The sequence below is a fragment of the Medicago truncatula genome, chromosome 7 (assembly GCF_003473485.1).
Source record: "Medicago truncatula cultivar Jemalong A17 chromosome 7, MtrunA17r5.0-ANR, whole genome shotgun sequence".
NCBI classification, from domain to species: Eukaryota; Viridiplantae; Streptophyta; class Magnoliopsida; order Fabales; family Fabaceae; genus Medicago; species Medicago truncatula.
In genome coordinates, this window is record NC_053048.1 from 21,307,119 (window position 1) to 21,321,282 (window position 14,164).

General features: G+C 34.1%; 1 protein-coding gene and 1 long non-coding RNA gene across 4 annotated transcripts; one reads left to right on the top strand and one right to left on the bottom strand.

The window, feature by feature from the left end:
* Positions 1–5,236: 5,236 nt before the first annotated feature.
* Positions 5,237–7,390, top strand: LOC112416761 (uncharacterized). Its single transcript, XR_003007183.2, has 2 exons — positions 5,237–6,310; positions 6,408–7,390. It is a non-coding gene; the product is annotated as an uncharacterized lncRNA (long non-coding RNA).
* A 154-nt stretch (positions 7,391–7,544) lies between these two features.
* Positions 7,545–13,860, bottom strand: LOC112416760 (F-box/LRR-repeat protein At4g14103). 3 transcript variants are annotated; one of them, XM_024771238.2, is made up of 7 exons: positions 13,708–13,860; positions 13,563–13,593; positions 11,253–11,674; positions 10,718–10,826; positions 10,414–10,569; positions 10,057–10,322; positions 7,551–8,094 (listed from the first exon to the last, which is right to left on the bottom strand). In XM_024771238.2, the coding sequence occupies exons 1-7, from the start codon at positions 13,740–13,742 to the stop codon at positions 8,091–8,093; spliced, it is 1,023 nt and encodes a 340-aa protein (XP_024627006.2). In that variant the 5' UTR covers positions 13,743–13,860; the 3' UTR covers positions 7,551–8,090. The 3 variants fall into 3 exon arrangements, with proteins under 3 accessions (XP_024627003.2, XP_024627006.2, XP_039684118.1); XM_039828184.1 differs by adding an exon at positions 12,500–13,429 and having other exon boundaries at positions 10,718–11,674; positions 13,708–13,814; XM_024771235.2 differs by having other exon boundaries at positions 7,545–8,094; positions 10,718–11,674.
* Between the last annotated feature and the right edge of the window lie 304 nt (positions 13,861–14,164).

Genomic DNA, 14,164 nt, shown 5'->3' on the forward strand with positions numbered 1-14,164 from the left:
ACCTTGGACATTTTTAGTTAAAATTAACAATGTGTTGTCCGACGGAAAGCATATTTGAAGGACTAAAACGAAACTTTTAATAATTATGAGACCAAAACGAAATTCAAGATTCTTTTTACAATACAAAATTAACTACATTTCTTAAGATGTGTAAAAATATCAAAACGACTTATAATAAAATGAAATGCTAAAAAGTGTCTTTAGGGCATTGCTTAAGAGGATATAGATTTTTTTTTTTTTTTTAAGAAGGATAAAATAAAAATATTGCATTGAAAAGCAATGAAAAATAATGAATTTAACTTTTTAAAAGTTAAAATATTATTGAATTCAATACAAATCTATAATAAAATAGTTAGAGTATGCAATACATACGTTGTGGTTAACAAGAACATTTATAGTTATAGACGGACCTTTCTTCAACCTCGAGAAACTTGATTCGAGACCCGACAACCAAAGACCTTTCTTAAAAAGAAAAAAATTATAGTAAGACTTGGTACCATATGAATATGAAACATAAATAAAAGCAGATTCTCAGAACCAGATTTCACTGTATAAGATTCGGCCAATCAGAAATTTATTTTTTTTGTTCAAGGTCAATGAGAAATTTTGTACTACCTAGATTTATTGATTAATTAATGTTCCATGCGACCCACGTTAGTACATTTTATATTTCTGAGGTACTTAATTAATGCTTTCCTTCTTCTTTATCTCCAAAAAGAAAATAAAATACTTGTTTGAGGAGTTTTTCGAAACAGAGGATTCGTCAACAAAACAATTTTTATAAGCAAAATAATGTTCCATGCTGATCGATGTGTCTATAGTTTTTAGCTTATTAATTTTCATAAGATTCATGTGCTTGGAGTACTTGTTAAAGAGAAAATATATGATGAGTTTTAAGTTAAAAGTTGTTTTCAAAGTTTTAGTGTGTTGAATACATAATTTCTAAGATAAAATGTCTTTTTTAAACGTTTTAGCAAGTGTCCTGGCGTCATTTGTTATGCTTTTAGTTAATATATATATATATATATATATATATATATATATATATATAGGGATTTGCTAGAACATACCTACTAGTTTTTATATAGGAGTGTTTTAGCAAGTTATAACTAAAATTTTAATAAATACATCTTAAGGTATATGTTGCTATAACACACCTTCTAAAAAAACAAGTGGGTGTGTTCTAGCAAATCCTATAGGCATTTGCTGGAATACACCCACTTATTTTTTAGAAGGAGTATTTTAACAAGTGAATAACTAAAAAGTGGTTAAATACACCTTAAGTGTAGCTTTGCTAAAAGACTCCCACATAAAAACTAGTGGGTGTGTTCTAGCAAACCCCATATATATATATATATATATATATATATATAAAAACTCAAAAGTAGAAGATTAAAAAAGAAGAAGATGAAAGCTTTTGTATTATTCTCTTCACAAGTGTGCATTTACACTACAATATGAGCCCTATTTATAGGACACTACAATATGAGTCCTATTTATAAGATACAAAATGAATAGCTGAGTGATCAAAATAATTAAGGTCCACTAACTATATATTCACTCACTAATGGGGGTTATAGGAAGGTGGAAGACTAAGGACGGACATCCACTAAAGTCATTTATTCATAACACTCCCCTTTGCATGTCCAACATGATATGCCTCATTAAAACTTTACTAGAAAAAAAACTCAATGGAAAAAAATTCTAGTGAAGGAAAAAGAATACAATATCCTTTTAATGATACACTGATTTCTCCCCCTCAACAATACAACCATCTCTGAGTCGACGAAGACCACTTTTTTGTATCAGTTGTTCAAAAACTCTGCTTGGGACTGACTTTGTGAAAATATCTGCAAGATTATTACAAGAACGAATTTGTTGAATGCTTATATCACCATTCTTCTAAAGATCATGCGTGAAAAAGAACTTAGGAGAAATATGTTTTGTTCGATCTCCTTTAATGTAACCTTTCAACTGAGCAATGCATGCAATATTATCTTCATAAATAATTGTTGCATATGTTCTCCCGATAGATAAACCACAACTCTCTTGTATGTGTGGAATTAGAGACCTTAACAAATACACTCTCGACTCGCCTCATGTAGTGCTAAGAGTTCAGCATGATTTGATGATGTTGTTATGGTTTGTTTCACGGATCTCCATGAAATGGTTGTACCTCCACAGTTAAACAAGTTACCTATTTGTTATATTCCATTATGAGGACCTAACAAATAACCTGCATCTGCATAACCTGTTAATTCAAATTTTGGTACTTTTGAATAAAACAAACCCATGTCTATTGTACCTCTAAGGTAACGAAATATATGCTTGACTCTGTTCCAATACCTTGATAGTAGATTGACAGATATCAGGACGTGTATAATTAACAAGGTACACTAGTGCTCCAATTGCACTTAGATATGGTACTTCAGGACCAAATATTTCTTCACCCTCTTCTTGTGGTATGAAAGGATCTTTCTCCACATCCAGTGATCTAACAAACATTGGAGTAGACAATAGATGGGATTTGTCCATAAAGAAACGTTTTAATACTTTTGCAACATAAGCTTCTTGATGCACAAATATTCCATTATTCAAATGCTCAATTTGTAATCCCAAACAAAATTTTGTCCTTCCCAAGCCCTTCACCTCAAACTCTTTCTTTAAACAATCTATAGTCATTTGTATATTCCCTCTTTAATCAAATATTCACTGACGTGATTATACCACATGTGCCCTGATTATTTTAGCCCATATAAATACTTATTCAAGTTGATGGAATAGTCTTCTCGAGATCTAAGACAATGTGTCTCAGGCAAATTAAATCGTTCTCGGAGTTTCATGTAAATGTCACTATCAAGTGATCCATATAAATAAGCTGTAACAACATCCATCATGTGCAATTTGAGCCCTTCATGTGCTACAAGACTAATTAAGTATCGAAAAGTATATTCATCCACTAGAGATGAATATGTCTCATCAAAATCAATTCTAGGTCTTTGTGAAAATCCTTGGGCAACAAGCCGAGTTATGTATCTCACAATTTCACCATTCTCATTTTGTTTTCTCACAAAAACTCATCTATATCCAACGGGTTTAACACCTTCAGGTCTTCAGACTACAGGTCCAAAAAACTTTTCGCTTGTGAAACGTGATTAATACGATTTAGCAGCAAAATGAAAGGTTAGGACGCGTGGAGCAAAATCACGAGAAGATTTCGAAAGAGATTGGTACGTAGATCGAGGTTGCACAATGCAATGAACAAAACATTACTCCGACAACGTCGCGGACACTATGTCCGTTCTAACGAAGTAACCACGAAATAGGGATAAGTATCCAGGTGATTCTGAAGAAGGAAGCAATAGCTGGTCCCCTTCTCATCGCGGTCGTAGAGAGGCTCCACTACCGCGGCTAAGCCGTAGATCCTCCCCGCCATAATCATCGAAGACACGAAAAGTATTATCTTGAGTGGCGTCGTTGTCACCACAAACTTGTCCCATTTACGAGAAGGATAGTAAATTTCTCATACCACGTGTCACCGAGAAGTCACCAAAACTACAATTTTATGATTGATCAGGTGATCGCGACAAACATGTAGAACATTTGACACCGTCCTCAATTATCATCAGGCGCAGGGACCGATCAAGTGTAAACACTTTGTGCTCACACTGAAAGGTGTTGCGATGACTTTCTTAGAATTGACGAACTAATATTTATTTATTTTTTGGGTAAGATTATTTATTACTGTGATACAAATATTGTGTCCGGTGAAGTATGTAAAAAATAATTGATCAAGGTTTACATGGTTTTTAGACATCAGATCCCAAATCGAATAAACCTGAAGTCAATTTCAATTTGCAACAAGTTAACTCCTTGATTGTAAGCAAAAATACACCCTACAAATTATTGAGATTTACATTCAAATCACTTACTTATTCAAAAACAACAAAGAACATGCTTATTGGCCTTATTAATTACCATTAAGCCTTTGAAGTTTGAGCGACTTAAGCTCATGAATTAGTTGCATCAAATTGGCATGAGAAGACCCACCAACAATTATAGCTTTCAATTCTTCTTATAAGATATCTCAATTTCATACATCAAGTCATGAAACTCGGCTTCAAAGGAGGTGGTGTTATGCATATTGACCGCAACCTAAATTTAAGCATCCTCATCCCTAAAAATCCCACTACAAGTTGCAGGTCGGAAACAACCCTTAATAGAACCATCAATATTACACTTGACCCAACTAAGGATGGGGGATACCATAAAACCGCCTTGATGCGAGAAGCATTAGGCGCATGATCCTAGACAAAGAAAACTCTTAAAATCTCAAATTCCTACATGTTAGAATAAGAATGCGCATTGGTATGATTCCCAGACAATAAAGTGTTAGAACACCCTAAGTTAGCAGTGGTCTTCGAATTAACTTTGACACCATTAAATAATTGCTTGTTTCTACATTACCATATGATATTTATCACATTGATAATGGCTGAATGACCACCACTTCACATTACGATGACCAAGATTTATTACAAAGCTCATTCACAGTATACATGTTACCGGTGTCCGTATGCATATTGAAAAGGTAAATAATCTAACATGAAAATTGACCTGCAAAATCACAATCGAAAAAACAAATGATTGTTAGATTCTTCATGCTTGCAACGCGAGCAAGCAACACATGGGGTTGTAACCTTTAACCGTTAAATTATCATCAATAGGAACTTTGTAATGAAACAGCCTCCAAAACAAAAGAGATTTAGAAGGAGGAATAGAAGAACTCCATATATTCTTAGCCCAAGACACCTTGGTCACCAGAGGCTTTTGAAATAGATAGACATCCTTGAAGCACATCTCTTGTTGTGTAGCAAATGGAAGTTAAAAATTTCGCATTGCTTAGAAAAATAGAGGTTGGGCACTCTCAATGCCTTAAAGTTTCGAGTAAAAATTTGGTGTCCAAATCACTGGTATGGTTATTATGGGCCCAACGCGTGGATGATCCCTCGAGCTCTCCTTGTGACCCAACAATGGTGTCAGGCCGAGGTTCAATAAAGTTTCAACCACCTCCTTGTTTCAAAAATCTTCTTGACAAGGTGTTTGTTGGTGCCTTTGACAATGGCGGTGCAAGAGTAAGTCTACGCGGATGAAAAAGCTTCCACTTGAGGGGTGAGCAAGATGAATGGATGGACTCTTACTTTAGAGAAGATTGTTGTTGGAAAGGATGAGTAAGTCTATGAATGGATGGACTCTTTCTTTATAGTTTCTACCAGTTGAAAGCCAATAGTCAACTCTGTATGTGCTCTTTGAATGGTCAACCATATTGCTCTCTGTTCATTTTGCATTCTTCTAAAGTGCCTCATGTCTTTAACAATTCCATCTTTAAGGTTTCCTATATCCCTTGTCCACCATGCTTCTTTCATGACAACCAAGGTGTTCCCCAGTTCTTCATGCCCGGTTCGATATGTGTATACAAAAGGTAGGTGGTCTGATGGATAATCAATGAGGGACATAGTTTTTTTACCAATAAACGGCCAGTTAAAGACTGTTAAAAAGTTTTTAGGATCAATTTCATATAAACAAAGACTTCTTTTCGTCAGAGGACATAAACAAAGACTTAGAGTTGCATTATTATTATTTCTTTGAAAAGGTTAAAGAAGTTTTATTCAGGATCCTAAATGAAACTGGTACAAGCAGTACCGATACAAATATGTTATGCAAATATTTACAGAGTCATACAAAGAAATCGCATTTTCGAATTGATGGTAAGCTGGTGTAAGGTTGTTTTTTTTTTTTTTTTTTTTGAAGTAAGACTGGTGTAAGGTTTATTTTGATGGTTAATAATTGATTATTTAAATAAATGGCTAACTATTTATTTATGTTTTCCTTGTATTATACACTATTGATGTGATCCCAAATTCCACAATGCCAAGGAAAACATAAATAATTGGCATTGCAGACTTTCGGGTTCACATCAATAGTGTAAAATACATCAACATTCTCGGCAAGTTAGCTTTGGCTTTTATAATATCAATGGCTAATAGTAGCATCCAAAGTGTCTCTTCACCCGGTGCTTTCAGTAGTTGATGAAAATATCTGAATGTATTGAAGTATCAGGACAAATTGTTCTACCTATTTTCTATGACGGGAGTCCATCTGAGGTACGAAAGAAAAACGGAAATTATGAAAAAGCTTTTCAGAAGCATGAATCAATGAAGCAAGATTCAAAGAAAATTTAGAGGATTTGCAAATATGGAGGGGAGCCTTAGCACAAGTAGCCAATCCCTGGCTGGAATATAAAGGATCAGTAAGTTGTATTTTCTATGTTAGCAACAAGATAATCAACGCTTTTAAGTTTATTACTAAAACTTATACTGTTTTGTTGAACTGCTTTATCATTTTAGGCCACAATATCCAGATTGGAGAAATCATTGAAGAGTTAGAAAAGCTATTTTGGACTCAGACAATGATGTTCGAGCTGTAGGGATTTGTGGACTCTTGTTAATGCTTTGTATGCTAGAATCTCTAATCAATTTGATGCTTGTGCTTTATCGACGATGTGAGTAAAATTTATGGAGACTATGGCCCAACCGAAGTGCAAAAGCAACTTCTTTGTCAAACTCTAAACGAAGAAAATCTTCAGATATGCAATCTTTCTATGGGATCTAATTTGATTCGAACTACGCTATGTCAAATAAAATCTCTTGAAGTTCTTGATAATGTTCAAGTTGAACAACTTGAAAAATTGGCCATGAAATGATAATGGCTAGGCACAGGAAGTAGAATCATCGTAATATCTAGAGATAGCCATATCTTCAGAGAGCATGGAGTAGATGAAGTTTACAAAGTTCGACTCATAAATCATAATGATGCCCTTCAATTGTTTTGTAGGAAAGCTTTAAAAATTGACGATGTCATGAGCGGTTACATAAACTCGACAGATGATGTACTCGAATATGCCAAAGGTCTTGCATATTAGCAATTAAAGTGTTGGGATCATTTTTGTAGGAGAAGTGTATTGGCAAGATTAAGAGAGAATCCAAGGGCAGATATTATGGATGTACTTCGAATTAGTTTTGAAGGACTAAAGGATACAGAAAAGGATATATTTCTAGATATTGCTTGTTTCTTCCATCAAAGCATGGAGACATAAGTGAAGAAGTTTTTACTATACTTTAACCACTTTTTTTTTATGCCTCTAAATTCCCCCCTTGTCATACTCATGTTTGTTGGCTTCTCTATCACTCCTCCTAATGACACTGCTCTATTGTCTTCATTAAATTCTTTTAGTGAAATGAAGTCTTGCCAACACTTTTAGTGGCAAATTTTAAGAGTTAAGAGATGATGTTGTTTTAAAGAGAAAAATACACTGACATCTAATTGTTTTATTTTTGGAGTTGTATTTTTTTGTTAAATCATAACCAAGAATTCTTTGGAATTTATTTATAACTTCAATAATATGATGTTTTTTTGGCTGTCAATATCCTAATGTATATTTATAACCTGTTCCTAATGTATATTTACTAAAGAAACTAAAAGAATATTGATAACCAAAAAAGTGACGTTACTTGTCCAACGACTTACTTAACTTACATCAGCTTGCAACACCTCAATTCAGTAGAAGTTCAAAAATAACTAAAAGAATATTTAACAATAGCACAGAACAACAAAATCAAATTAAAAAAAGAAACAGGTATGCAATTTCTAAAGTAAGAGTCAAAACTAGCCTTCTATATGCAGCAAGACTGATAGGAACAGGTTTATAATTCATATACATCAATTGAATCCTTACTTTCCACCTTCAATGTAATAGTTCTCCTAGTAAGAGTCTTCGCATATATTTTCATTACCACCACGAACCAGCAAAACCATATTATAATGAGTATAACCATCTTGAAGCTGCTTTCTAGCAACTATAAACTTAGTGGAATACCCACTTTCTCCTGAATATTGAATTCACATAACCTATTGTACCTGAACTCTCTCCATCAGCACCAAATGAAGTGTAGATTCTGTTTGAATGTTGTAATCCGCAAGCGTACGATCGTTCTCCAATTGCTTTTCTGTCAATATTTTCACAAAGATTTTCATCTGCTCACATTGAAACACCAAAATGTTAGAAACAGATCACGCACATCAAGACAACACTAATTAAATCACAAACAATAATCCATCGAATTCAGAACAAGCTGGGACCAAAGCTTTTTGCAAAAATTCTACTCATGAGATTAAATTCATCAATTGACAGATTATAGCACAAGATATTCCACGATAGCCAAGGTTATCAATCGCTGATTGCAGAAACAATAGTTTATTCAGCAGAACTATAACAAATGCTATAATTAGACAACATTTTATACTAAAGAACGTACAGCAGGACCATATCAATTATATCATATTCGACAGCAGTCGGTATTTGACAACCAATACATGCCCAGCGTCACTATATGATAGAAAGGCATCAATTCTGATCTCTATAGTACCGACATTTCTGAACGTGTCAGATATCCGACACCAACACAAAACCATCACATTCAACCAAAACTAGGCCTCTGCAAACCAAAAAGACTCCCACCTACCCACAAACACAGGAACACCGTAGCCAAAAAACGCAAGAACAACTGACAGCTTCTACACCCCCACCCCCAAATCACTCCAAGCACTTACAAGGATCCCAACACAATTCGTAGAAGAGGCAATTATAAGATTTCTTCCCGCTCAATCACCATCTACAAGAAAAGACTTTGATTTTTTTCGCCACCTCCAAGAGATCCTTCCTAATCTAAGAGAAAATAAATCCATTTATTGCCTTCCAAATTGACCACACCGTTGTATGCCAAATTAACCAAAAAACTTTCCTTAATGGCTTACATCGCGCAGCCCCACTCAAACATTCAAAGTGGACAGAAAAATTTGGTGGCAACACCAAAAACAACCAAAGCCTCTGAAACACACTAAACCAAACCATTGCTGCAAACTTGCAGTGAAGAAACAGAAGCACTGATGTTTCCATCTTCCCCACACAAACTGCACAGTCAATCGAACCCCCCACTAGGATAACAGCCCTAACTGTCATATTGTCTTTTGACAAGACACGATTGTGCAGTAATTTCCACAAAAAAGCTGCAACTTTTGAGGGTGCAGCAGAATTCCAAATACTACCAAGTACCAAACACATGAGAATCAGAAGTGTCCAAACTGATTTCATTAAGAAAAACCGGAGCCAATAAATGATGAACGAAAAAGAGCCACCCGAACAACCTCCTCCGTGAACAAACACTACCAAACACATCTGGACCCCAAACCCAAACATCCTCCTCCGTGGATAAATGCACTGCCTGCAGTAAAGACAATAAGACCTGCAAAATTCTCATTCTCCCATTCGAACAACCTCCTATGCCAAGTGAACGACCACCTCCAAACCTCACCTTCCCTAATTCTCACCTCGCTCACTGTACCCTTCTTCTCGGTGAACGGAACCAAACCTGTCCACACATCTAACCAAAATCTAGTGAAACCAGTGCTCCCTTGCCATCATATCTACCCCTCCAATATCTTTCCACCAGCACGAAGAACAATACAGAAAAGCTTCCTCTTCCCAGATTCCTCTCTACAAAATCTCTTTCCCGTATTTCTCTATAGAATCTCTTTCCTTTATTTCTCTACTAATGCCTCTAGCTGACTTAACACTTGAGCGTTAGAAATGACATGTTTTTTTTCTTAACATTTCACAAAATTGTTGCCAACTTGGGAACACAAATTTATATTGATGATTATAGTGAGGCTTAACTGTTGAACAATCAATCTAGGTGATAATTCTTACAACTTCGTTAATCATTAGAAGATTTTAACGCTACAGAACGTTATCTGTGTATTTCAAATGATATATACTCAATTCATTCACAAAGTGAAAGTTCTATAAACTAGTATTGGTAGTCTGACTAGTTGAAGTTATTTCATTTAACCACAATCTAAGTTTGGTGATGCAGTTAAATGAAAAATTCAATCCATTCTCACAAAAATAAATAAATAAATAATGGAAAGAAGATTTACCGAAACTTAATGACACATCGCCCCTGGCATAAATTTTGCAATTGGTTCCTGACATAAGCAAGCTCCTCCAAATTTTTTGATAATAATTCCGAACAGAATATGTTGATCTCCCCTAAGACTGTGGCATTTTCTAACAGAAACTTTACAGCTTCGATATCAGGTTTAATTCCAAGAAAATCTGATATAGAACATACTTTGAGAGAAGATGTGAAACACCAAGGAAATGAATTTGATGGCCATCCTTCATCCATAAATAAGAAAAATCCCTACACAAGAATCAATAAACAAGTCAATGAACAGAAATAATTTTACTATTAGCTGTGAAACATGGTAGAAGAAGCAAGATACGTGATGTACCTTAGAAATGTGAAGAACTTCCAGATTAGGAGTCTTGTGGAAAATGCTTGCTAATACTTCACTGGTGGGGTAAAAATACCCCAAGGGCACATCAAGATGCGTCAAATTGAAGAACGGAGGCAAAAGATGAAGAGTGTCTTTTGCATAGTTAAGACACTAGTAAGGGAAACAAAAATAGATACATCATTGTAATACATAAAGAATAAGCAATGGAAACAAGCACATAACCCAAGCAACATTGTCAATAAATTATCTTATACAACATTTAGAAAAATGAAGATCATAAGTGAGCAGTAAAACATACCTGAAGAGTATCATTTGATATTGTGAGAGATTTGACACTACCAAGTCGACTCAATAGCTCAATTGCAAATTGCTTAGTATTTTGCTGTTGATTTTGGAGATCATAACACCTAAGATCAATACATGCATCAACTATGGAGGTAGGGTTAACGAGGACAAATTTTATAATTGGATGGGCTGTGTAGCTTAAAGATAAAAGATTCGGAACATCAAATTTGATTGTAAAACTGCGAATACGCAAATCACTTGGATCAAAATGATTTAACTCGATGGTCAACTTCCTTAGTGTGGAAATTGCAACATTGATTTGTTCTATGTTCAACCAAAAAAAATTATACAAGGTCAACTCTTGTAGGACAGGGCACCCAGACAAAAGCCGTTGAGCCGACTTCTCATTTTCGAAGGAAAGATGTGAAAGATATAACGTCTTCAAGTTAGGGAAACGTATACCATCAGGTATATATAGAGTGAAACCAAATTCTAAGCACAACTTATTCAATGATTGGGATGCTGAGAAATTATTGGGTAACACAAACCTAGCAAATGTCTGGTCTAGGGAAAGTTTAAGATCAAGGAGTTTGTGCATCAATGCTGAAGATAACAAAGAATTAGCTTTATCTCCATCAATATCAGCATTTTGTACTTGAACGCAAAGTCTTTCTACATGGTTAGATGTGTGAAGTAGTTTGTCCACCCAATCTATGAGGCAATTTTCCGACTCCTGTTCTGGCTTTGATACATCCGGATTACAAGAAACTTGAAAATCAAAGATGGATAAATGTGTCCACAAGTATTTCCACTTTGTAGCTAATATGGAAGTTCTTACAGCATCTTTAGTAGGGAGTAAAGAAAGAATATGAAGAAGAACAGCCTCGGGTAATTCACTCATCATATCTTCCATATCACCTATATCATGTCTTTGGAGCTTATGTAAATTTGATGATGACATTGTAGCAGCCTGTTCAAAATAAAAAATAATGACACACTATTGTAAAAAAGTACAAAACAACCAAACAATAATTCTTAGACATTTTCCCAAACATTTACAAGGCACTCATGAACTATGAAGCACGGATACAAACACGGACACGGCCATTGAAACCGCTAATAATTTGAGAAAATCACGTAATTCAGTGTAATTATGTAGTATGTTGGTGGTGTGTCAGCACGTGTCCGACACCGGGACACGCTTAATCCGAGGAGTGTCCGTACTTCATAGCTAATGAACTTCTCATTTGTATCAAAGTAATAAATAAAAAGAACATGAATCTGAAGACAGTTAAATCGAAAAAGAAACAAACATGGTGAGTATTAAATAAAAATCATTGAAGGCTGATTTGAATTGGCTTATTTTTTTAGCTTATTAAAAACAACTTATCCAAATAAATAAGATTTTATTTATTATTCATAAACTTGTTTATGAAAAAACAGCTTATGAAGATACAATTTTGAGAGAACTTAATTAACATAAAAAGCTTATTTACTTGCAGAAATTATTTTTTATAAGGTCAAAAATAAGTCAATTCAAACGAGCTCTGATTCACATGCGTAGAAGGAGACGATAAGCTTATTGGAAAAAATAAGCTACCTCAACTTAAACAAAGTTAACAAAAATTCATAGGCATTTTCACAAACAGTTGATACGCACTTATGAAAAAAAAAATCGATGAGATAAACGCAGAAAATAAAGCCAAACAAAGGTTGAATAGAAGGCATTGGAAAAACAGCATAAACGAAGATTGTGGATTTGACAAAAGGAGAGAAAAGGGAATAAAGCGATTACCTTGTTAACAGCATAAACGAAGATTGTGGATTTTCGGTTTATGAATCACTATAGTTAAACAATTTTATTACTTGACATGGCAAATGTTTGATGCTAACACGGAGTTTAAGAAGACTGAGATGAATCGATGAGATAAACGCAGAAAATAAAGCCAAACAAAGGTTGAATCGAAAATAAAGACAGATCACAAATGTTTGGTCCAAGGTAATTCATAGGCAAATGTTTGATGAGATAACACACACTTATTTGGTTGCAATGTCATATGTTGCCAGATCATCCTCTATTCGCGGCCTATATGCTTTTGTAATAGGCTTGCTTTTATGTTAGGGGCGAAAATCAAAACGTTTACATCTTGCTAGGTTTGTTTAAAAAAAGAGATACAGAGACGATTACTTTAGATAAAAAAAATGACAATAACACTTAAAAATTCACACACGAAAATGGAAGATTTTTAGTTCGAACAGGGGTCACAACATTCAGCCTGACATTTGTCAATTGATCTACATGTTTATACCAATTTGGCACTAGTTTAGTGCAACTGAAAGAAAACTGAGTTGTACCAAAAACTATTGTGATTGCTGATGTGTATAACCTTCAACCTAATAACAAAAAATTTCTGTAAAACAAACCAGAAAATTCAATTAAACTATATTATTCTTTCTTTCTTTCCCTCTTTAGTATGAAATAAAGATACTATAACTTGACAGAAATAAAGCATATAACAAATGTTCTTAGAACTAACAAATATTTTTTAATCCTCTATAATACATAACAAAGGAGGAAACATAAGATTAAATAAGTAGCAGAAAGTCATTGAAGACAAAAGATTACACTCTACAGTCTACACCACTGAGACAGATAGCAAAAATTGTCATTTCACAACCTGTCCTCCAAGGAGATCTTCAATGCTTCAAGTTTTTCAAAGTGTCTCTGAGATTAAGAAGTTGTATTTTTCATGTTTTAGAATTCACAAAACTCATCGATTAAGAAAGAGAAATAACAATAAGGAGAGGATGAAATCATTCAGAAAACAATAAATCAGTCAGAGCATGTCCATTATTACCTGCAGCACGGAGCACCCCAGAATTTGCATCCTGAAAACAACAGTGAAAGTTAGATCAAGGCATTCAATGTGTTCCACGTAAGAATGAAACAGCCAATAAAAATTAGTGGAAGTGTTCACTATTTTTGTCAAGAGTTTTACTCACTTAATCTTCATCAGACTCATCATCAAAGGGATCATAGTAGTTGTAACTGAAACAGTGAAAACAAATATATATCAACGAGCAACTAAACATAATTTCAAGAATAAAGATCTCAAACACATCTTCCGAATTCCCGGAAATATGTAAACTCGTTTTAGCTATGTAAACTCGAATCGTAAACTCGTACGAGTTTACCTAAAATTAAAATTATATAAAATTTATTATATATATAGCATATGTAAGCTAATATTTAAACAAAACATAACCAATTAACCACATTTAAATAATAAACTCTAACAATAAAAAACAAAATTTATCAGTACATTTAAACTCTTTTTCATATTCAGTTGTAACTTTAACTTCAATTGTTTCATTTTCTCATTTAAATACTTGAGCAAGTAATATATTTGAATGATTTCAAAACAATCAATAATAACAAACTTCTGAATGCATTCCCTAA